The sequence below is a fragment of the Phaethon aethereus genome (assembly GCF_964289735.1).
Source record: "Phaethon aethereus genome assembly, chromosome: 18".
In the NCBI taxonomy this organism is placed as follows: Eukaryota; Metazoa; Chordata; class Aves; order Phaethontiformes; family Phaethontidae; genus Phaethon; species Phaethon aethereus.
The window spans coordinates 984387-1009406 of record NC_138594.1 but is presented as its reverse complement, the minus strand read 5'-3'; the positions used below and the strand labels follow the sequence as shown (position 1 = coordinate 1009406).

Below are 25020 nucleotides of genomic sequence, written 5' to 3'. Positions count from 1 at the left end.
ACTACTAAGTGACTATGGATTGTTTCAAATGCAATTTCAGTACAGTAACCCCTAAACCAAATGGGCTCCCAAAATATAATTTCCACATTTTCCATAAATGCTGAATCACAACAATGCAAAAATATACAACTACTTCCAAAAAAGCTATGACTAATATTAATATAGCATCTTTCTTTTTCCATCTTTTCTTCTACTAAGAAGTGGTTACCTTTTGATGCATTTGAGCAACGCATCTGTTCTTCCACAGTGTTCTCTGCTGACAAGCCCCTCCATAAACTGAAGACATGTCATCAGACTCTGAGATGGCCGTCTTTGGGGCGGCAGCTCCTTACCTCCGAAAGTCAGAAAAGGAGAGAATCGAAGCCCAGAACAAGCCTTTCGATGCCAAGACATCAGTCTTTGTGGTGCATCCCAAGGAATCTTTTGTGAAAGGGACAATCCAGAGCAAGGAGTCAGGAAAGGTCACTGTCAAGACTGAAGGTGGAGAGGTGGGTAAAATGCAAGATTTACAAACAGCATTTAATTTCCACTTTGGGCTCTTAGCTGAAGTGTATGTTCCTTACTTTTCCTCTGACAGACCCTGACTGTGAAGGATGATCAAATCTTCTCCATGAACCCTCCCAAGTACGATAAAATCGAGGACATGGCCATGATGACCCATCTCCACGAACCCGCTGTGCTGTACAACCTCAAAGAACGTTATGCAGCCTGGATGATCTACGTAAGTACCAGCAGCATCTTCCTTTGGGCAGCTGGGAGGAACTGCTCTGCCAGGCTAAGTGGAAGCCAACGTGCTGTCTCCCTTCCTCGCAGACCTACTCGGGTCTCTTCTGCGTCACTGTCAACCCCTACAAGTGGCTGCCGGTGTACAACCCGGAGGTGGTGTTGGCCTACCGAGGCAAGAAGCGCCAGGAGGCCCCTCCACACATCTTCTCCATCTCTGACAACGCCTATCAGTTCATGCTGACTGGTGAGTGGCTCTGTATGTCTCAGATCGATTGTACCATGAAACTCTCTGAAGGGATACTCTGTCTCAGTAATATGAGGAGACTTTTTCAAACCTTTCATGGTTCTGATGCATAAATCGGCTCTGATGCAAGCGTGTTCTGCAGTGGAGCAGGGGATTGAGGCATACAGGAGGAATTCCTGAGCCACGGAAACCCCAGGAGAGCACAGAGATCAACCAGGAGCCGGCAGCTAACACAAGAGAGGCTGACGATTTGTGGGCAGGGCCAGGAGTAACGGTGGCCACCCCCCACTTCCACAAAAGGCAGCCCTAAGGAACGTTAACGAACAGCAGCGCTGAGAGCAGGATGGGCAAGCAGGGTGTGGCATGTCAGCCAGTGTGTGGCAATTTGCATGGGGGGCATGCAGGGAGGGCGCCTCTGCAAAAGAGGGGCATTCCACTGCCCGAGCAGGACACATGAAGTCCACATAACTCAGCAACTGGGCACCGTTCTGTGACCATCTGCACAGGTCAAGGGCACTCATCCTACCTGAGCCTCAACCCAGAATGGTGGACACTCGTCTGAGAGTCAAGGCTGCAGCTCCGGCTGGGGGGTCTGCACCATCTACCCCAGCGGTGGCCAATGCCTCCACCCAAGATGTTGCTGCTGAAGGGAGAGGTTGCAGTGCAGACCTCAGACTTCAGGAAGTACCTAAACCTTCCACCCGGGGCAAGGATAGGTGGCAGACGTGCCTGCAAAAGGTGGAGGATGTCCTGCAACAGGTGGCTGAGCTGCAGTAGGCAGTGAGAAGGCTCAGAATGAGGCTGAGAATGAGTTAGATAGCTGGTTCCAAGCACAGTCTGCAGTGGACCCACAGCCCATAGCCAAACAGCCAAAACCTCCCCCACTAGCACACACAGAAGGGAGGAGGACCAATAATGCAGAAAATGGACGGTTGCAATGGCAAGGACCTACAGGAGGAAGAGACTTCCCCCGACGCCTGAGGTGCCCTTGCAGAACCTCTCCACTGCTCTGCAGACTGAAGAAGAAAGATCCATCACATAAGGAGAGATGCTGTAGATGAGTGAGGCAGCCAGATCTGCTCCCTGTGTAACAACCAACACAACTGAGAAAAGGCGATGGGTGATAGTAGTAGGTGAGTCTCTTCTGGGAGGTATGGAGGCACTCATTTACTGACCTGACTCACTCTCTTGAGTGGTGTGCTGCTTGCCAGGGTCTCATATCAGGGATGTCATCAAGAGACTACCAAGCCTCATAGAGTCCACTGACTATTATCTGCTGCAGTTGTTTCACATGGGCACCAGTGATACAGCCAGAAGCTGTCTGAGGAGTATCAGGAAGGATTACAGAACCTTGTGAGTGGCAGTAAGGGACTCTGGAGCACAGGTATTTTTTTCATTGATCCTCCCCATCAAAGGGAAGGGGTTTGAAATGACCAGTCGAATCTGGAGAATCAACTAATGGTTACAGGACTGGTGCCACAGCCAGGGGTTTGGCTACTTAAAAAATGTGGCTTGCTTTGAGAAACCTGGTCTGCTGGGGGCTGATGGGGTCCATTTGTCAGAGAAGGGGAAGAACATCTTCAGTCATAGGCTTGCCAAGCTGGTGAAAAGGGCTTTAAACTAAAATTGCTGGGGGAGGAGAACCTCAATCTGTTCCACTCCTACCAGTTTGATGTCAGTGCCAGCAATAGATGCTCAGAGCCTGGAGAAGGATCACAGGTCAGTAGGGGAGCACCTGAAGAGCAGCGCAAAGGAATTCCAGCCAGTCCAGACAGTAAGTCAGCTTCATCAGGGGCCCACTTTAATGCCTCTATGAAAACGCAGGTAGCATGGGGAATAAACAAGAGGAATTAGAGACGTGCGCATGCCTGCAGGGCTATGATCTTATTGACATCACAGAGACATGGTGGTGTGGGTCCTATGACTGGAGTGTTGGAATGGAAGGATACAGACTCTTTAGGAAGGACAGGCAGGGGAGATGAGGAGGGGGTATTACCCTCTATGTCAATGACCAAGCTGGGTTGCATGGAGCTCTGCCTGGGGATGGATGAGGAACCGACTGAAAGCTTGTGGGACAGGATTAAAGGGAGGGCAGGGACAGATTACATTGCAGTGGGGGCCTACTAAAGGCCACCAGACCAGGAAGACCGAGAGGATGAGGCCCTCTATAGACAGATAGGAGCAGCCTCACGATCACAAGCCCTGCCTGGTCCTCATGGGGGACTTCAACCACCCTGATATTTGTTGGAAGCACTACACAGTAGGGCATAAGCAATCCAGGAGATTCCTGGAATGCGTTGATAATAACTTCCTTCTCCAAGTGATAGAGGAACCAATGAGGAGAGGTGCTATGATGGATCTGGTTCTCACCAACGAGGAAGGGCTAGTAGAGAATGTGAAGCTCAAGGGCAACCTTGAGTGACCATGAAATGTTGGAGTTCAAGATCCTTAGGGCAGCGAGGAGGGTGCACAGCAAGCTCACTACCCTGGAATTCAGGAGAACAGACTTCGGCCTCTTCAGGGATCTGCTTGGTAGAGTATCATGGGATAAAGCCCTGGAGGGAAGAGGGGCCCAAGCAAACTGATTAATATTCAGGGATCACCTGTTCCAAGCTCAGGAACAGTGCATGCCCACACAGAGGAAGTCAGGCAAAAACACCTGGAAGCCCACATGGATGAACAAGGAGCTCCTGGACTAACTCAAAAACAAAAAGTAACCCTACAGAGGGTGGAAGTAAGGACAGGTAGCCTGGGAGGAATGCAGAGAAATTGTCTGAGCATCCAGGGATTGGGTTAGGAAAGCTAAAGCCTTGATAGAATTAAATCTGGCCAGAGACATCAAGGGCAACAAGAAAAGCTTGTATAGGTACGTTGGTGATAAAAGGAAGACTAGGGAAAATGTGGTCCCTCTCCGGAAGGAAATGGGAGACCTGGTTACCCAAGATATGGAGGAGGCTGAGGTACTTAATGACTTTTTTGCCTCAGTCTTCACCAGCAAGTGCTCAAGCCAAACCATCCAATTCACAGAAGTCATAGCCAGGGACTGGGAGAATGAAGAACTGCCCACTGTAGGAGACGATCTTGTTCGAGACCATTTAAGGAACCTGAAGGTGCACAAGTCCATGGGACCTGATGAGATGCATCCACAGGTCCTGAGGTAACTAGCAAATGAAGTTGCCACGCCACTATCCATCATATTTGAGAAGTCACGGCAGTCCGGTGAAGTTCCCAACTGGAAAAGGGGAAACAAACCCCCCATTTTTAAAAAGGGAAAAAAGGAAGATGGTCACACTCAAAGAGTTGCAGTCAACAGCTCGATATCCAAGTGGAGACCAGTGACAAATGGCATTTCTCAGGGTTTGGTATTGGGACTGGCGCTGTTAACATCTTTGTCAGCAACATGGACATTCAGATTGAGTGCACACTCAGCAAGTTTTCCAACAACACCAAGGGAAGGGATGCCACCCAGAGAGACCTGGACAGGCTTGAGAGGTGGGCCCATGCAAACCTTATGAATTTCAACAAGGCAAGTGCAAGGTCCAACACATGGGTCAGGGCAACCTCAAGCACAAATACAAGCTGGATGGAGAATGGATTGAGAGCAGCCCTGAGGAGAAGGACTTGGGCTTGTTGGTTGATGAGAAGCTCAACATGATCTGGCAATGTGAGCTCGCGGCCCAGAAAGCCAACTGTATCCTGGGCTGCATCAACAGAAACATGACCAGCAGGTTGAGGGAGGTGATTTTCCCCCTGTACTCCACTCTTGTGATGCCTCACCTGGAGGTCCAGCTCTGGGGCCCCCAACATAAGAAGGACATGGAACTGTTGGATTGAGTCCAGAGGAGGGCCGCAAAGACGATCAGAGGGCTGGAACACCTCTCCTATGAAGATCGTCTGAGAGAGTTATGGTTGTTCAGCCTGGAGAGGAGAAGGTTCTGGGAGACCTTACAGCAGCCTTCCAGTACCTGAAGGGGGGCTAAAAGAAAGCTGGAGAGGGACTTTTTACAAGGGTATGCAGTGATAGGACAAGAGGTAATCACTTTGAACTGAAAGAGGGTAAATTTAGATCAGATATAAGGAAGATATTCTTCACTATGAGGGTCGTAAGACAGTGGACCAGGTTGCCCAAATAAGTTGTGGATGCCCCATCCCTGGAAGAGTTCAAGGCCAGGCTGGATGGGGCTTCAAGCAACCTGGTCTAGTTGAAGGTGTCTCTGCCCATGGCGGGGGGTTTGGAACTAGGTGATCTTTAAGGTCCCTTCCAACCCAGATCATTCTATGATCCTATGATACTACTCTGTGTTTTATTATCTTCACACCATTGTTTCTACTATTTTAAATAAAAGTCACCCCTGCACTCAGTCAGGTGTTGTGGTTTTTTTGGTTGGTTGTTTGGTTTTTTAAATCAAGCTGACAGCATGGATTTGAAAACATTAAACTTACCTGACTATGTCTCATTCTGTCTGTGTTGTTCATTCAGTTTTAAGTACTGTATTTCTGCTTCTTTCACAGATCGTGAGAACCAGTCGATCCTGATCACGTATGTACACTCCCTGCTCAGGTCCCTGCCCGACTGCCGGGTACCAGGGGACCTCCTGCCTGACCACACGCTCTCTGCTTCTCTCTTTGCTTTGACAGCGGAGAATCCGGTGCAGGGAAGACTGTGAACACAAAGCGTGTCATCCAGTACTTTGCAACAATTGCAGCCAGTGGGGATAAGAAGAAAGAGGAGCAGTCTGGCAAAATGCAGGCAAGTTAATAGACCCTGGATTGAATCGATGCTTTTCTCTGTTCCTGACATGGTTTCTGGAAAGGATAACCAGCAATAATTACCATTCTGTAGGGAACGCTTGAGGATCAAATCATCAGCGCCAACCCACTGTTGGAGGCCTTTGGAAATGCCAAGACCGTGAGAAATGACAATTCTTCACGCTTTGTAAGTTGCTTAACCAAATGATCCCTGAAAAAATAGTAAACAGAATTGTATGGAAGCCTTTCTTTTCTGTTGTTCAGCTGTCGTGTTTTCAAGACTAAGGCTGAATTTTATTATGATGACTTTACCACTTACCTTAAAGTTAATTCTCCAGATTTCAAAAACATTGATTCTATGAAAAAAAATCATTCTGCCTTGGGTTGAGATGCAAATTATAATAACAGATCACATGCATTTTATCCTATAATGTATTGCAGTGTTAAACAATACGTGTATTTATTTTTACATATATTTCTGGTTGTTTGCTAAAAGACAGACAGACAGAGAGAATGCCAGGAAGAAAAGGAGGGAGTTTAGTGGTGGGAAAGAAAGAGAGAAAGAGAGAGATAAAGAAAAAGAAGAATGAAAGAACGAGAGAGAAAACAAGAGAAAGAAAGCAAGAAAGCAAGAAAGCAAGAAAGCAAGAAAGCAAGAAAGCAAGCAAGAAAGAAAGAAAGAAAGAGAGGGGGTGGACAGAGGGTCCAGAGGAGGGCCACAAAAATGCTCACAGGGATGGAACACCTCTCTTATGAGGACAGGCTGAGAGAGTTTGGGTTGTTCAGCCTGGAAAGAGAAGGTTCTGGGAGACCTTATAGCAGCTGATCAGTACTTAAAGGGGGTCTATAAGAAAGATGGGGACAGACTTTTTAGCAGGGCCTGTAGTGATAGGACAAGGGATAACAGTTTTAAAATAAAAGAAGGCAGATCTAGAAGAGATCTAAGGAAGAAACTCTTGACAAAGAGGGTGGTGAAACACCAGCCCAGGTTGCCCAGAGAGGTGGTAGACACGCCATCCCCAGAAACATTCCAGATCAGGTTGGACGGTGTTCTGAGCAACCTGATCTAGTTGACGATGTCCCTGCTCACTGCAAGTGGGTTAGACTAGATGGCCTTGAAAGATCCCTTCTGATGCAAAGATTCTATGATTCTATGATTTGTTTGCTTTATGCCAAATTTAATTAATGAGAATTGAAATGGCTTATTTGATAGCAAGACAGATTTAAGCAGCTGAACTAATTAAATGGCTATTTCCATATCATTAAGGTGACTGCTCTCTGAATGCAGGATACAGTTAGAAGAGTCTGGCTAACAAAATCCACCCATTCCTTCCCATTTGTACATTCAGCGTACATAAAATATACATCTGTGCCACTGTTGATTATTTTCATGGTCAAAAATGTAAAAAACAACTTTTTGTCAATGGTGGAAAATGATTCTTAAGAAAATGTCTCTAAGTAGAAATCTTGCACACAGTGGAGTAAATGGTAAAACTCTTCATTTCAGATATATTTTTATGATGTAAATCTTAAGAGATTTTTATTCCTTTAAAGGGCAAATTCATCAGAATTCACTTCGGTGCCACAGGAAAACTAGCTTCTGCCGATATTGAAACATGTAAGACATTTTTCTACAACTACCTGAAAGGGGGTTGTGGCGATGTGGGTGTTGGTCTCTTCTCCCAACTAACCAGCGATAGGACGAGAGGAAATGGCCTCAAGTTGCTCCAGGGGAGGTTTAGATTGGATATTAGGAAAAATTTCTTCACTGAGAGGGTGGTCAGGCATTGGAACAGGCTGCCCAGGGAGGTGGTGGAGTCACCATCTCTGGAAGTGTTCAAAAAACGTGTGGATGTGGCACTTCAGGACATGGTTTAGGGGACATGGTGACGCTGGATTAATGGTTGGACTTGATGATCTTGAAGGTCCTTTCCAACCTTAGTGATTCTGTGATTCTGTGATTTTCCTGAACTGTTCACAGTTCATCCATTCACTCATCTATCCATACAACACATTTTCACCCAACCATCTATCCCACTTTCCCTGTTTTTCTTCCCAGCTTCTTCCTACTTTCTTTTTTCGCTGTTTCTTCTTGTTTCTAATTACGTTTTCCCTCCAGATCTGCTGGAGAAGTCTAGAGTCACTTTCCAGCTCAAAGCAGAAAGAAGCTACCACATTTTTTATCAAATCATGTCCAACAAGAAGCCAGAGTTAATAGGTAGGAATAATGACTAAATTTGAGGCAGATTGCTGAGTATCAGCTCACACTATTACTTGACTAAACTAAGCCTATATGTCCCCTCTTCTTACTTTCAGACATGCTTCTCATTACCACCAACCCATATGATTATCACTTTGTGAGTCAAGGTGAGATCACTGTTCCCAGCATTAATGACCAGGAGGAGCTGATGGCTACAGATGTAAGTAACAATTAAAAATGTTTTATCTGTTGTCATCTCTCTCAGATGAAGTTTTTATTTTATTGTTCCTTTTACAGAGTGCCATTGACATCCTGGGTTTCACTGCTGATGAAAAAACAGCCATTTACAAGCTGACAGGAGCTGTCATGCATTATGGGAACCTGAAGTTCAAGCAGAAACAACGAGAGGAGCAGGCAGAGCCAGATGGCACAGAAGGTATTAGCAAAGTCTGTGGTTGACCTGTTAGAAATAGAAGTGGCAATAATAATTCAGTGTTTGGAAGATGGAGAAAGATAACAGCAGAAATGTTAAGTGAGCTACTATATAGGTATGAAACTGACATCAAAAATACACCTTTATTTTCAATTACTACCTAATCTTTATTTGAAGTATAAACTGTGTATCTGTCCATAATTCTCTCTTGGGCTAACCCAGTTCTGTATAGCACAGCCTGCTCAGTGTGCTTGTATTAAAGACACACTGAGAAGAGAAAGATTTTTCGGAAAATATGTTTCTGGTAGCTTTTTTAAAGAAAATGGAAGCATTAAATTCAGTATTAGAACTTCTCCTTCATCAGTCACGTTGTTTGGGAATTTTGTCCAGGTAAAAGGGAACTTTCCTTCAATTTCTTTCTTTTCCTTTGAAGACTCAAAAACGTAACTGTCACTACATAGTAGTATTATTTGAACACCAGTCTAAGTGAAGCATAGGTACGCTGTGCTAGGGAAGCACTGACTTCGATTTCTACTTCTCAGCTGACTAGTTAATCACTTAAATGTTATATAATGCATACGTTGTTTAAAATTACTAAGCCCTGTCTACTTCTTCCAAAGAACCTCTCAGATCATAGAATCATAGAATCATAGAATCTTTGGGTTGAAAGGAACCTTTTAAGGTCATCTAGTCTGACTCCCCTGCAATGACCAGGTTTGGCCAGCTTCAGGACTGAATTTTTAGGTTTTGATCCTGAATGAATATGCCTGCCTTTCTGCTATGACTGTAACAATAAGCATCCAGAAAGGGGCACTTCTTAATTGTTACCTCTAATTTTGGAACACATTCTCCTTTAGGGTTATAGCTGCTGCCAAAGAATACATGTAGACCAAGTACCTAAGTGTGTGCTTTGGATTACAGTCAGGTGGCCAACCTGTTAACACTTTGGTGTTTTGTTGCCTGATACTAATTAGCTCTGGACTGAAGTGATGAACTTCAGCTTTCAGAATGAGCTTTAAAGAAATACTTTGGTTTTAGATGCTTCTGTGAAGATTTTTAAAGACAAAAATAGCATTTAGTTGTACTGTTCTGAACAACCTTCAAAACAAAGATTTTTTTTTTTTTAATGACTGTCATACTTCCTCTGATATTCAGTAAGCAGGGTCTCAATATTGCAGTTGGTTTGGAAAGGGTTCATCACTCAGAAGACTGCATGTCTTGTTAGTCCTAATTTTTCTATCTCCTTGTCCTTCTACTTAGTTGCTGACAAGGCTGCCTACCTGATGGGTCTGAACTCAGCAGACCTGCTCAAGGCCCTCTGCTACCCTCGAGTCAAGGTTGGGAATGAATATGTGACCAAGGGTCAAACTGTGCAGCAGGTAACAACCAGCTGGTGACTGGGAACCTCTGGCTTGTATCACTTATGATTTTCTTTGGATATTGTTTTTCTTCTGTTCCATTCTTCTTTGTTTTAGGTGAACAATTCAGTGGGTGCTCTGGCAAAGGCTGTCTATGAGAAAATGTTCCTGTGGATGGTTGTTCGCATCAACCAACAGCTGGATACGAAGCAGCCCAGACAGTACTTCATTGGTGTCCTGGACATTGCTGGCTTCGAGATCTTTGATGTAAGGATACCAGGTTTGAGGACTGTTGTTGCAGGGGAAGATTGCTATATCAGAGGACTTCTTCCAACTAATATTCTTCTGAAGGTTTAACATGCTAGTAATTTGCAATTTTCTGGAAAAAAAATCCTTCATTGAATTTTGAAGCACAGAGCAAAACCCTCAGAAGCTTCATCAGTACAAGAACAGAGATATGTTGTTTGTGTAGAAGTAGCAAATAGAATTTTCTATGTTGTAATATTTTCACAGTTTGAGCTTAATGTTAATGATTTTAAAAGCCCTACATAATTACAATAATTTTATATAAGAACTTATAGAGTAAAACTAGGATTTGGAGACCCATTGACAAACATATAACAGGTTAAAAATGTGTAAATTGTTTAAATAACCAAGGTATGAATAAGTGAGTGTTTAATCAGAGATAAGTGTTTAAAAATTGAAGACTATGCCATACACTCATCTGTTTGGCTGAATAAAAAAATGCCAAAGTACTTTATGAATTTTAAGAGATTCACTAGGGATATCGTCTCTGGAAAAGTTTCCATTTTCATTTTGTAGGTATTTATGTGGGAGCTGCATATAAGTCCTGCTATGGTGCAGTCATGATAATACAGTTGTGTTTTAACACGGGAGATTTATAAAGGGTTGAGAATGATCAAGAACTGTGCATGTTGGTGATACATGGCTGTGGTGTATTTTTTTCCTCCTGGAAGTTCAACAGCCTGGAGCAGCTATGCATCAACTTCACCAATGAGAAATTGCAACAGTTCTTCAACCATCACATGTTCGTGCTGGAGCAGGAGGAGTACAAGAAGGAAGGAATTGAATGGACATTCATTGACTTTGGGATGGACCTGGCTGCCTGCATTGAGCTCATTGAGAAGGTAAATATTTAATTCAAAATATCTTTTATTTTCAGGAACTCATTATTTTAAATTGAAAATGGTAAATGCTATTCAAAAAAAGGTCTCTTCCATGGTTAGTTTCATGCACTCGGTTTTAGTTGTTGAAATATTTCTTTATCTGTACTATTGTTTATTATGCATTAGAGCTATTACAATGTCCACAGATAACTATGGAAGTCATTCCTCATGCACCTTCTCTGTGTGGAAGGTATCTCTGCTTGCTTGATTAAAGGATATTTTTTCCAAAAAGACAGAGCAGCTCCCAAAATAAAATAAAAATATTTCCTTAGGGTTCTGGAATAAAATTATCTGGACAATATTTTTTTTTCTAGATGGTTCATAGCAAAGTAAATCAGGTCAATACAGTCAGTGACTGACCTCTGAGTGCAAAAAACTGAAAGAGATTACTTCTTGTTCCATATAACTTAGGGAATTGATTAAAAGTACAAAAACTGAAGTAAACATACAATGGACACATTGGTGAAAGGTATTTTAAAATATAATCTTTCTCCTCCTGATTTTTTAATATGGTTTTTGGCATAAAAACCATTCCTGAATCACTGTGCCAAAGTGTGAGTCAAGTAGGTGAATCTTTTAAACTCATTTTTTAGAAAGAAATTTTCTTCATGACAAAGGAATCGGTTTGTTTCTCAGCTTCCTGTCTTTTACTATATTTACTTTAAGACCAAGTCATGATCATATTATTCTACAAGCATTCTCTCTTGTTTATTGTACTATCTTCTAGCCCATGGGCATCTTCTCCATCCTGGAAGAGGAGTGCATGTTCCCCAAGGCAACTGACACCTCTTTCAAGAACAAGCTCTATGACCAGCATCTGGGAAAGTCCAGTAACTTCCAGAAGCCCAAGCCTGCCAAAGGCAAGGCTGAGGCCCACTTCTCCTTGGTGCACTATGCTGGCACGGTGGACTACAACATCTCTGGCTGGCTGGAGAAGAACAAGGACCCCCTGAACGAAACTGTCATTGGGCTGTACCAGAAATCATCTGTGAAGACACTAGCTTTACTTTTTGCCTCCTATGGTGGAGCAGAAACAGGTTAGTTTTCTAAATTTTTTTTCCCTCAACATTTATGATGTGTGAAGATGCACCAAAAAAGGTAATATTAAAAAAACTTTTGTTTTTTTTGAAGAGGCTAGTGGTGGTGGTGCTGGTGGTGGCAAGAAGGGTGGGAAGAAGAAAGGTTCTTCTTTCCAAACAGTCTCAGCTCTTTTCCGGGTAAAGTATGAATTTCATTATCTGTAAAGTGATATGAACATAGTTTCTAATCCGACCTATCTAAGCTCATGTTCTGCTCATGACTTTGGTTTTATGATGAAACAATAATAAATATGAAGTAAGCAGAAGTTATTCACTGCCTTTTTCTGTTCACATTTAGGATTTGTTTCAAGCAGTCTTCAGCTGTCCCCCTGAAATTCTTTTGAAAGTTCTCTTACATTCTTTGTGAAAAATATTTTTCATAATCTGGGGTGCAATATAAATATTAATTCTATAAAGGCTTGTGTTAAAATTTTTCCACAGTAGTGTTTTATTTCCTTCAGACTAAGTTGCAGAATTTTAAACTTCCTTTTAATGAGAATATTTAAGTATATAGAAGGTTTGATTAAATCTAAATTTTTAATTTGAAAAATTCTTCCTACTAAGATTCATTAGATTAATTCTTGGAACCTAGATAAAAGTATACAGAAGTAATTTTTTTTAACCTATGCTGCTACACATTATCCCACAGGAGAACCTAAATAAGTTGATGACCAATCTACGGAGCACTCACCCCCATTTTGTCCGTTGCATCATCCCCAATGAAACAAAAACACCTGGTAAGACGCTCAAGCAGAAAGACAACTTCCTCTGATACAGCCATTCCCCTCTGCACTGGCAACTGTGGCATTCATTTCTGCTCTGAATCGCTAGGTGCCATGGAGCATGAACTTGTACTTCACCAGCTGCGGTGTAATGGTGTGCTGGAAGGCATCAGAATTTGCAGGAAAGGTTTCCCCAGCAGAGTCCTCTATGCTGACTTCAAACAGAGGTAAGAGCACTGCACTTCTCAGCATCATTAAAAGCAATGTTGGTTCATTTGTACAGGTTCATTCAGGCTGGGCTCTGTTGACAAGAATAGCTATATATTAGCTGGTGGGTTTCAGTAGCTAGTGTTTGTTGGTTAGGAACAAACAGCCTTATCTTCCTCTTTCTCTTTTCACAGATACAAGGTGCTTAATGCCAGTGCTATCCCAGAGGGACAGTTCATTGATAGCAAGAAGGCTTCTGAGAAGCTCCTTGGGTCAATCGATGTGGACCACACCCAGTACAAATTTGGTCACACCAAGGTACGAGCCCTCCTTGACTCACTCACTGTGTGCCTGTGCTTTGCTCTACCTGACAGTGATGTGTGGCAACGTTCCCTTTCTCAAGGTGTTCTTCAAAGCTGGGCTGCTGGGACTTCTGGAGGAGATGAGGGATGAGAAGCTGGCACAGCTCATCACTCGCACACAGGCCAGGTGCAGGGGCTTCCTGATGAGAGTGGAGTACCAGAGGATGGTGGAGAGGAGGTAGACGTTCCTCACCTTCTGTTACAGCCACTGTACTTGGGGGAAAGTGTTGGCACTTGTCATACTGAAAATATTCAATGTACATTTTAATTATGCTTCAGGGAGTCCATCTTCTGCATCCAGTACAATATTCGTGCATTCATGAACGTGAAGCACTGGTCCTGGATGAAGCTGTTCTTCAAGATCAAGCCCTTGCTGAAGAGTGCAGAATCTGAGAAGGAGATGGCCAACATGAAGGAAGAATTTGAGAAAACCAAGGAAGAGCTTGCAAAGTCTGAGGCAAAGAGGAAGGAGCTGGAGGAGAAAATGGTGAAACTGGTGCAGGAGAAAAACGACCTGCAGCTCCAAGTGCAGGCTGTGAGTAACATTATTTTATCTTTTTATAGGGTAGATGAGTACATAAGATCTAATTCTTCTTTTACAATACAGAACTCTCAAATTGCACACAAAGCTACCTGACAAAATGTTTTAAGCAGAATACCTGTAATTTTACCTTAAAGGTAAAACTCAGGCCACATTCTTTCCCCACTCAGTCTCACTGTTACAAAGTGGACTTCATGCTAAAGAATTACTTTTTAGTCTTAGTGCCTACAGGCACATGTCTCCATGTGAGTCCATGATATAAAGCCTCATTATACTCACTATAGTGTATTTAGTGGAGTGGGGACAGTGATTCCATTGATCAATTATTATGCCACAATTGAATTTAGTTGCTGAAATGAAGAGCCTAGTGCCATTTCTGATGGTATATCTGTAATTGCACAGTAATGTGATTGCACAGTAATGTGATTGCACAGTAACCTTTTCCCAAAAAGTAATCCCCAAGGTCTTACTGATATATACATGTTCCTTCAGCATTAAATTAACTTCTCTGTATTTTCTCACCAGGAAGCTGATGCTTTAGCTGATGCTGAGGAAAGATGTGACCAGCTCATCAAAACCAAAATCCAGCTGGAAGCCAAGATTAAGGAGGTGACTGAAAGGGCCGAGGATGAGGAGGAAATTAATGCCGAGCTGACAGCCAAGAAGAGAAAACTGGAGGATGAATGTTCAGAGCTGAAGAAAGATATTGACGATCTTGAATTAACGCTAGCCAAGGTTGAGAAGGAAAAACATGCCACCGAAAACAAGGTACGTACATGGGGAGTCACATAAAGGGCCAAGACATCACTGACTCTCATAGTAAGAGCCGGCCACTGTGAGATATGTTGGCTTTAGAAAATTTTGAGCTGGGCCTTGTCTGAGCTTCCAAATGGTAAATGAAACACCTGGCAAAACACTGGGAAGTGAAAAAGCCACTGGACCAGTGAACATGTTTTCAACTAAATTTTGACACTGGCTTATATTTGTAGGTGAAAAACCTCACAGAGGAGATGGCAGCCCTGGACGAGACCATTGCCAAGCTGACAAAAGAGAAGAAAGCCCTCCAGGAGGCCCATCAGCAGACCCTGGACGACCTGCAGGCAGAAGAGGACAAAGTCAATACGCTGACCAAAGCCAAGACCAAGCTGGAGCAGCAAGTGGACGATGTAAGCACATGTGCATACAGCAAGAACAGGGCAGGTATGGAGTTAGACCCGACTGGTAGAGCACTGATGGTCTTGCCCTTTTTAGCTGGAAGGGTCCCTGGAGCAAGAGAAGAAGCTGCGCATGGACCTTGAGCGAGCTAAGAGGAAACTCGAAGGAGACCTGAAGCTGGCCCACGACAGCATAATGGATTTGGAAAATGATAAGCAGCAGCTGGATGAGAAACTGAAGAAGTAAGCGTGGCCGTGGGGCACTGGAGTGCTGGGCTGGTGCACTTGTCTTTTTCCTTTGAGCTCTAATGTGCTTTGCTTTGCCCAAAGGAAAGACTTTGAAATCAGCCAGATCCAGAGCAAAATCGAGGATGAGCAAGCCCTGGGCATGCAATTACAGAAGAAGATCAAGGAGCTGCAGGCAAGCCTCTGTTCCTTTTCTTCTGCCCTTCAGAAAGACATCAGGTAGGAGGAGGGCATGGGTGTGAAGGGTCCCTGATGTTCCCCAGGCTCGTATTGAGGAGCTGGAGGAGGAAATTGAGGCAGAGCGAACCTCTCGGGCAAAAGCAGAGAAGCATCGGGCCGATCTCTCGAGGGAGCTAGAGGAGATCAGCGAGCGCCTGGAGGAAGCCGGAGGGGCTACCGCGGCTCAGATTGAGATGAACAAGAAGCGTGAGGCAGAATTTCAGAAGATGCGCCGCGACCTCGAAGAGGCCACGCTGCAGCACGAAGCCACGGCTGCCGCCCTGCGGAAGAAGCATGCGGACAGCACAGCTGAGCTTGGGGAGCAGATCGACAACCTGCAGCGAGTGAAGCAGAAGCTGGAGAAGGAGAAGAGTGAGCTGAAGATGGAGATTGATGACTTGGCCAGTAACATGGAGTCTGTCTCCAAAGCCAAGGTATTGAAAAATATACAGACAACAACTTGAAAATAAATAACGTTGAAACATATCTTTTTAGAATATGGTCATGTTCCAGTAGAACTCTCTGTCTCTGTACGGAACTGTATTTCTAACCTTCTCATGCCAATGAGCAGCTTATGGCTTGCACGTCTGTTCACATTTTTCTGGTGAGAATCCTACTGTTCCGAATGAGGAGGAGTCCCGATACTTCTCTTCTGTCATTCTCTGTGACCTCCACAGGCAAATCTGGAGAAGATGTGCCGCACGCTGGAAGACCAGCTGAGTGAGATTAAGACAAAGGAAGAAGAGCACCAGCGCATGATCAATGACCTCAGTGCTCAAAGAGCTCGTCTGCAGACAGAATCAGGTGAGAGAACCTCCGCTGTGCTGTGGAACGGGAGAGCATCCTAAAACAGTTTCTTTGGGTCACAAATGACAATGAAAATGTTTCCTCTCCGTGTGCTTTCCTAGGTGAATATTCACGCCAGGTGGAGGAGAAAGATGCTCTGATTTCTCAGCTGTCAAGAGGCAAGCAGGCTTTCACCCAACAGATTGAGGAACTCAAGAGGCACTTAGAGGAAGAGATAAAGGTGATGACTTTTCCTACAGCTGGCTGTTGAAAACACTCTTCACACTGCCTAGCGGGGACAGAGTCTGCTTAGCACAAGCCATACTGGGAGAAGATTTTAATTTCTGTGGGGAGTGCAGTTAGTGGCTTTTGTCCTCCAGGCTTACCATTCCTTGTGCCAATCCCACTCTCTACCTAGGCCAAGAACGCCCTGGCCCACGCCTTGCAGTCTGCTCGCCACGACTGTGACTTGCTCCGGGAACAATACGAGGAGGAGCAGGAAGCCAAGGGGGAGCTGCAGCGTGCCCTGTCCAAGGCCAACAGCGAAGTGGCCCAGTGGAGAACCAAATACGAGACGGACGCTATTCAGCGCACAGAGGAGCTGGAGGAGGCCAAGTATGTGGGGAAGACAAAAAAAGGGGTGGAGTAACAAGGGAAATTTGAAGACAAAACTGCAATTTTGTCATAAAAATTTAAAGCTGTGCTTTGGTGCAGGACAAGGGCTGAGGTAAAGTCTGTGCACCGTCTGTGCATAGGATACATACTAAATGAGTGGTAAAACATCCTGTTGTGAAAAGCCCATCAGCCACACACCACAGCCTCCCCTTTGCTCTCAAACCATGAGCTGTGCTTACCACTTCCCAGGAAGAAGCTGGCACAGCGGCTGCAGGATGCAGAGGAACACGTCGAAGCCGTCAATGCCAAATGTGCTTCCCTGGAAAAGACAAAGCAGAGGCTGCAGAATGAAGTGGAGGACCTGATGATTGACGTAGAGCGAGCTAATGCTGCCTGCGCAGCTCTGGATAAGAAGCAGAAGAACTTTGACAAGGTCTTTTGGGCTGCAGCCCTGGGGTTCCTGGGCAGAGCGTGCCCTCCTGCTTGCCACATGCATGCTGAGGTCCTGTTTGTCTTCAGATCCTGGCAGAGTGGAAGCAGAAGTACGAGGAAACGCAGGCTGAGCTGGAAGCGTCCCAGAAGGAGTCTCGCTCTCTCAGCACGGAGCTGTTTAAGATGAAGAACGCCTATGAGGAGTCCCTGGACCACCTGGAAACGCTGAAGCGTGAGAACAAGAACCTGCAGCGTAAGTGCCTGGCCCTCTGCTCCTGGCTGGGCTTTCTCTCTATCCACCACTGCGTACCGCTCCACATGGGTCTGTGCCTGCAGGTCGGCAAAGATGCTCGTCAACCTGGTGCGGCAGAGCCCTTCCCGTTCTGCTCTGTGCCTGACCATGCCATTGCCCTTTGTTCCCACAGAGGAGATTTCCGACCTCACGGAGCAGATTGCCGAGGGAGGAAAGGCCATTCACGAGCTGGAGAAAGTCAAGAAGCAGATTGAGCAGGAGAAATCCGAAATCCAGGCTGCTCTGGAGGAAGCTGAGGTATGTGCCCATAATCACTGGTGTCTGCACTAAAAATATGAGCAATGGGGAAATGTGGCTAAAAAATGCTTGTTCCCCCTCTGTTCTGTCTGGGGAGCACAGCCAGCTGAGATTCCTGAAATATTCCGTAATCACCTAGAAAGCAAGCAGTAGCCATATGGACGTTACTAATGTTTGTATCCACTTGCCCAGGCCTCCCTGGAACACGAAGAGGGGAAGATCCTGCGCCTCCAGCTTGAGCTCAACCAGGTGAAGTCTGAGATTGACAGGAAGATAGCAGAGAAAGATGAGGAGATCGACCAGCTGAAGAGAAACCACCTCAGAATTGTGGAGTCCATGCAGAGCACGCTGGATGCTGAGATCAGGAGCAGGAATGAAGCCCTGCGGCTGAAGAAGAAGATGGAGGGAGACCTGAATGAAATGGAGATCCAGCTGAACCATGCCAACCGCGTGGCGGCAGAGGCACAAAAGAACCTGAGAAACACACAGGCAGTGCTCAAGGTATGTTAAGTTAAGCATGTGCACATATGTTTCTAGCCTATTCGTTATCACAGAATCATTGAATCATAGAATGGCTTGGGTTGAAAGGGACCTTCAAAGATCACCTAGTCTGTCCCCTCTGCCATGGGGAAGGACATCTTTTACTAGTTCAAATGGCTCAAAGCCCAATCCAACGTGAGCTTCACATGATGGGGTACCCACAATGTCCTCTCACTGGATACCAGGGAGAAGAGATCAGCACCTCCGTTTTCACTTCCTCTCCTCAGGAAGCTGTAAAGAGCTATGAGGTTGCCCCTCAGCATACTTGTCTCCAAACCAGACAATCACCATGTCCTCAGCTGCTCCTCAGAGGACATGCCTTCTAGCCCTTTCAACAGCTTTGTGGCCCTCCTCTAGATGCATTCAGGTACCACAGAATCACAGAATCACTAAGGTAACCATTAATCCAGCGTCACCATGTCCCCGAAACCATGTCCTGAAGCGCCACATCCACAAGTTTTTTGAACACTTCCAGAGATGGTGACTCCACCACCTCCCTGGGCAGCCTGTTCCAATGCTTGACCACCCTCTCGATGAAGAAATTTTTCCTAATATCCAATCTAAACCTCCCCTGGTGCAACTTGAGGCCATTTCCTCGCGTCCTATCACTAGTTACTTGGGAGAAGAGACCAACACCCATGTCACCACAACCCTCTTTCAGGTAGCTGTAGAGAGCGATGAGGTCTCCTCTCAGCCTCCTCTTCTGCAGACGGAACAACCCCAGTTCCCTCAGTCGCTCCTCATAAGACTTGTGCTCCAGACCCCTCACCAGCTTCGTTGCCCTTCTCTGGACATGCTCCAGCACCTCCATGTCCTCCTTGTAGGGAGAGGCCCAAAAGTGAACACAGTATTCGAGGTGCGGCCTCACCAGTGCCGAGTACAGAGGGACAATCACTTCCCTACTCCTGATGGCCACACTAGTGCTGATATAGGCCAGGATGCTGTTGGCCTTCTTGGCCACCTGGGCACACTGCCGGCTCATGTTCAGCTGGCTGTCAACCAGCACCCCCAGGTCCCTTTCCGCCGGGCAGCTCTCCAGCCACTCTTCCCCAAGCCTGTAGCATCACATGGGGTTGTTGTGGCCCAAGTGCAGGACTTTGGCCTTATTAAACCTCATACAGTTGACCTCTGCCCATCGATCCAGCCTGTCCAGATCCCTCTGCAGAGCCCTCATACCCTCCAGCAGACCAACACTCCCACCAACTTGATGTCGTCTGCAAACTTACTGAGGGAGCACTCGATCCCCTCATCCAGATCATCAATAAAGATATTGAACAAGACCGGCCCCAGAACCGAGCCCTGGGGAAAACATCCTTTTTAACTTGTGGGGCCCAGAACTGCATGCAATACTCAAGGTGAGGCAAAGCTTAATGCAACAGGAATTCAGTTCCAGCTGTGCCTTAAGTTTCCTGATCCTAACCCTACACATCCCTATATTCTCCCCAAGACACGTCTTTGGTTCCACTGCCTACACATTTCCTTCCTACACTTCAGGTTGACCAGGTGGTCCTTACTCAGCCATGCTATTCTCCTGCCTTTCTTGCCTGATTGCTTACACATTGGGAACGGAGAGCTCTTGCACTCTAAGAAAAATGTTCTTAAAGAGCTGCCAACTCTTTTCTGTTCCTTTATCCCTGAGGGCAGTTTCCCAGGGAGTCCCACCCAGTAATTCCTTAAACAACTGAAAGTCAGCTCTCCTAAAATTCAGGGTCTTAACTGCACTCTTCTTTTGCCCCATATCCCTCAAGATTGTGAATGCTACCAGGGCATGGTCACCGCAGTTCAGGCTGCCACCAGTCTTGAAACTTCTAATTAGTTCATCTGTGTTGGTAAGCAACAGGTCCAGTAACGCTTCTCCTCCAGTTGGGCTGGATGAAGATATTATCCTTGATGCACTCCAGGAGTCTCCTGGACTGCTTACAGCTTGCTGTGCTGCTTTCCCAGCACATGTCAGGGTGATTGAATCCCCCGGCAGGATCAGAGACTGACAAAACTTTGAATATGGCACTGACTGGATGGCCAGGCATTCACCCGTTCAATTTTTCTCCTCCTTCTTCCTGAACCCCTTCCTCTGATTGGGAGGATAGAGGAGAACACCACTGTGCTCCAGATCCTTTTGACATCACTTCATGTAGCATATAATCTCTTTTGATGTTGTGAAGTTGCCTTGTTGCAATAGCATTAAAGCCTGCATGGACTAGTAGGAGCGGATGACAATGTGAAGGGTTCACCAGGCTTGGCAGCCCCTCAGTGATATCACGAATGTGAGCTCCTCGTAGGCAGCAAGCTTCTCTAGAGAAATTGTCTGGGTGGTAAATGGGTGTTTTGGTGCCTCTCAGTAAGGAATCTCCAGTTACTCATACCTTACGTGCTTTTTCTGGTGGCACTGGTTCTAATGCAAGTGGGTGATTGGATCAACTTCACATGGTTGACTTTTCCTGGATCCTGTCAGTTACTCATGTGCTCTTAATTTTTCAACCCCAGAGCATCGTGTCTGTTACGTAGGGGCACTGCAGAGGATGGGGGAAGGTTCTTACTTCTGCCCCAAGCAGGGGCAAAGGTCCAGTTTCCTTCTTCTTGTAAGTTGCTTGTGTCAGTCAGTTGGAGTTTGAATTCAGGCTTACCTTCCGCTTGCACAGCCTTTAATTCAGTCAGGGCTGTCACTCAGCCTGGGACAGTGTGCAATGTCATCTATCAATCTCCTGCTCGCATTCTTAGATACTGCACATAATAATTCTGCATAGAAATATATATTATATCTATAAATATATCTATAAATATATATATTACACTGACATAATAATTGCTAGACTGGTGGTAATTGCCATTGTGCAACAGTGCTGTACCGCCATAAGATTTCTCTTTCCTCTCTTAAAGGATACCCAGATACACTTGGACGATGCTCTCAGGACACAGGAGGACCTGAAGGAGCAGGTGGCCATGGTGGAGCGCAGAGCAAACCTGCTGCAGGCTGAAATTGAGGAGCTACGGGCAGCCCTGGAGCAGACGGAGCGGTCAAGGAAAGTAGCTGAGCAGGAACTGATGGATGCAAGTGAGCGTGTGCAGCTCCTCCACACTCAGGTCAGATTAACGAGATTCAAAATCTCAAGAGCCTTTTTTTCCCCTTTCCAGATTTTTCCTCTGTGTAAATTCTTAAATCACCTCCTGTAATAAAAAGCTTAACAAAAACCAGAATTATTACCCTTGTACAAAGAATTGGATTATAGCTAAAAGCTTAGGATTGCATTAGCAAGAGTCAGAAGCGCTTCTTAAAATTTTAAGAACTCTCGGCTATCTGGCTATGTATGACCTGACAAGATGCATTGTTTGAAGGAGGATGCTAACATCAGATATATAGCTGATAACTTTAAATTTAAATAAGTGTTCTGTTTTGGAACTAACTGGATAATATTTTTTGTTGTTCAACAGAACACCAGCTTGATCAACACCAAGAAGAAGCTGGAAACAGACATTGCCCAAATTCAGGGTGAGATGGAGGATACGATCCAGGAAGCCCGCAATGCTGAAGAGAAGGCCAAGAAGGCCATCACAGATGTGAGTCAGGGGCTCCTTTCGCTGCTGATGGTGGATGTATTCTCCCCCAAACTGTCTCCAGCCCCAAAATGGCTTTGGCCCCTTGCTCTCTCCAGGCAGCCATGATGGCAGAAGAGCTGAAGAAGGAGCAGGACACCAGCGCCCACCTGGAGAGGATGAAGAAGAACCTGGACCAGACGGTGAAGGACCTGCAGCTTCGTCTGGATGAAGCCGAACAGTTGGCTCTGAAGGGAGGCAAGAAACAAATCCAGAAGCTGGAGGCCAGAGTGCGTAGGGCTGGTATTTGTGCATGTGAGTGAGCACGTCCCTTGCAGAGGTACCGGGGAAGCTCCAAAGATGGGCTTCTCATTGCAGGTGCGGGAGTTGGAGGGGGAGGTTGATGCTGAGCAGAAGCGCAGCGCCGAAGCCGTGAAGGGTGTGCGCAAGTACGAGAGGAGGGTGAAGGAGCTGACCTACCAGGTAAGGCAGGAGGCCTCCTTGGGCTGACGGAGTTTTCTCACAGCAAGTCAGACTTTGCAGACACCACCCCCAAGGGGAATTGTTAACCTCACGTGTTGGGAAACCAATAATTCACTCTCCTTCCTGCTTACCAACCACCGTAGTCTGAGGAAGACCGGAAGAATATTCTCAGGCTCCAGGACCTGGTGGACAAGCTGCAAATGAAGGTGAAATCCTACAAGAGACAAGCTGAGGAGGCTGTAAGTATTGCTTGGAGGATGGGCAAGAGCCACCTTCCATCGGGGCAGCACGCTCCCCGAGATGAGTATGAATACCAGGAAAGGAGCATGAAAGAAACTCCCAAGACACAACAGCCTTGGCCATGCCGTTTTACTGTCGTGGCATGAGGCCTTGCTGAGCTCTGGGCACCCTGCAGCAGTCGGGGATGAAGTGAGGGGAGCTCTGCAGCCTGTTCTATACAGGAGGTCAGAGCAAACAAACCCAGGGCCCACATCCACTGACTGAGAAGTTCATGAATCTCTGCTGCTGACCAACAGCAGAAGGCTTCAGGGTCTTTCTCAACCTAGTAAGTCACACTGATAGTGGGGCAGCAAGCAGTGGGAGAATAAGAACACACATGACAAATCCAAGTGACGAAATAGCTCCCCAAGAGTGGCACAGTACCGCTGGAGTTAGTGACACAGTACCGGTGAGGGTTTTCACAGTGGGGTCGTGAATAAGGGAGGATGAGGAGGCCTGCGTGAGGCTTATGTGTAAGCAGCCGTGGCGGGGTATGGAGATTTGTGCCTTCGCCCCGGGAAGAGCCGCAACCCCGCAAGGCCGAGGTGCAGCAGGAGTGAAACCCCTGCCCTGGGCTCTCACCACCGACTCCCTCTCCCCACACAGGAGGAGCTGTCCAATGTCAACCTCTCCAAGTTCCGCAAGATCCAGCACGAGCTGGAGGAAGCCGAGGAGCGGGCTGACATTGCAGAGTCACAGGTCAACAAGCTGCGAGTGAAAAGCCGGGAGTTTCACAGCAAGAAGATAGGAGAGGAAGAGTGAGGATGTCATGAGGCAGCAAAGTGACCCGAGGGATGCACAAAATGTGAACCTTTTGGTTGCTTTCTTCTGTGATTAGTCTTTGTAATCATGTCAGTGTCTAGAGAATAAAGAACGTAGATTCCTTTGCATACACGGCAGAAGCAGTGCTTTTGGTTGTTACAATTCAATTTTGCAGTTACTTAAGTTTGGGGCATTTTCAACTGAAACATTTTATTTCACTGTAACCCTTGGATAGCAGTGAAGCTTTAATTATCCCATCTCCAGTGTTTTTCCACGGTGTCCTATTACATTACTGGGTAGGGAATAACACTAATTTAATCCTCTTACTGGCAAGAGGAAAGGATCAGGACAAAGGTAGGATGAGTACCGCGTCTGTCCTGGCACAGCAAAAATGTTTCTGCCTTGCAGACTCCTCTTTCTAAATGGGTACATTACACAGAGGCTCTCTTTGCCGGTCCCATTCTCCCTTTGGCAAGTTGGATTTAGAGGCAAGTTGCCCCATAAAAAAAGTCTGGAGCCCCAAAGGCATCTGGCTGTCTCTGAGTCCTCACGGAGGAACTAACGCAAGGACTAAGGTGCTGCTTCCTTTGAACAAGGCAGGTGAAGGCCATGAGCTCCGGAGAGTGGCCTTTTATTGAGCAAAATTAAAGATGGGGCAGAGCTTTTTTTATGGAAGAAGTTATTAACAATCAGTCCTAAAGCAAAACAAATCATGTATTTGGATAAGAGGACATTGCAGTTCCTTACTTTCTCCGTTAGACAGAAGAGTAAGACAGAATGCTCCTGTTGTAAATGAAATGGAGATTGATGAACGGTGCTGTATAGTGTTTCCGGGTACTGAAATATTAGTATAAGACTATAATAAACTTTTGTGCCGAGGAATAATGTGGCGTTATATAAAAATACAAAAAGCTAAAGGAACTAGTTTTCTGATCACTTCAGATAAGACTTCAAGTGGGAATACTTCTGGGAATATTACAGCTTTAAAGAAATCACAAAACCTAGCATTTCACAGAGGAAGAAAACATAGATGACAGTGCCAAACTATGTCCTATCTGCCTGACTTGCGGCAATGGATGAGTTGGAAGGTAACTGCATCCTGGCTGGACAGAGAAGAAACAAGTCACCTACACAACGTGTGCTGGTCGGAAATCTTAACCAAATGACAGGCTGTCTCCTGGAAGGCAAGAAGCAGTACTTAAAACACAGAACAGCCATTCTGGCAGCACTGGGCCCCGGTGCATCACGTAGCTGCTAAGGACAGATGCTGCACGCAGGTGTCCGGAATGGTAAAGGAGACTTGGCTCTCTTTCACTACAGGGACACTTATGGCTCCCTTGAGGTTCCTGGCTCGCTCTACACTGCTACATTTCCAGGGACTACTTCAAGAAGCTGTGAAGTTGCTGGGGAAGGGAGCTGGAGCTGTTGGAGGGGAGGGGAGGAGGAGACAGCAGGGAAGAAGCCTTTTGCGTTGACCACAGCAGTCAGTGTGTTTGTAGCAACCGCACTCAGGATTAGGAGGTCCTCCTTCTCCCAGGCACGCTGAGGTTTACACCCAAGGAATCCTCCCATGTTATAACTAAATATGGAAATAGTTTGCTAGGCAGCAGCTAAA

General features: G+C 45.8%; 1 protein-coding gene across 4 annotated transcripts; it reads left to right on the top strand.

The window, feature by feature from the left end:
* Positions 1-284: 284 nt before the first annotated feature.
* LOC309411508 (myosin heavy chain, skeletal muscle, adult-like) lies at positions 285-23489 on the top strand (the record flags this gene model as incomplete). Of its 4 annotated transcripts, none has more annotated exons than XM_082008164.1 (38): positions 285-488; positions 578-721; positions 814-970; positions 5483-5510; positions 5609-5714; positions 5814-5906; positions 7274-7337; positions 7839-7937; positions 8036-8139; positions 8217-8355; positions 9613-9731; positions 9828-9977; positions 10688-10858; positions 11625-11938; positions 12036-12114; positions 12626-12713; positions 12808-12925; positions 13100-13223; positions 13309-13445; positions 13547-13802; positions 14334-14576; positions 14798-14974; positions 15060-15205; positions 15293-15383; positions 15472-15861; positions 16105-16231; positions 16336-16454; positions 16632-16828; positions 17078-17261; positions 17348-17513; positions 17686-17810; positions 18003-18311; positions 21228-21431; positions 21780-21905; positions 22001-22171; positions 22260-22364; positions 22508-22603; positions 23250-23489. In XM_082008164.1, 38 exons carry the CDS (start codon positions 285-287, stop codon positions 23403-23405), a joined length of 5826 nt encoding a protein of 1941 aa, XP_081864290.1. In that variant the 3' UTR covers positions 23406-23489. The 4 variants fall into 4 exon arrangements, with proteins under 4 accessions (XP_081864290.1, XP_081864291.1, XP_081864288.1 ...); XM_082008165.1 differs by having other exon boundaries at positions 5609-5720; positions 11625-11919; positions 12029-12114; XM_082008162.1 differs by having other exon boundaries at positions 5609-5720; positions 11625-11934; positions 12029-12114.
* Positions 23490-25020: the final 1531 nt, after the last annotated feature.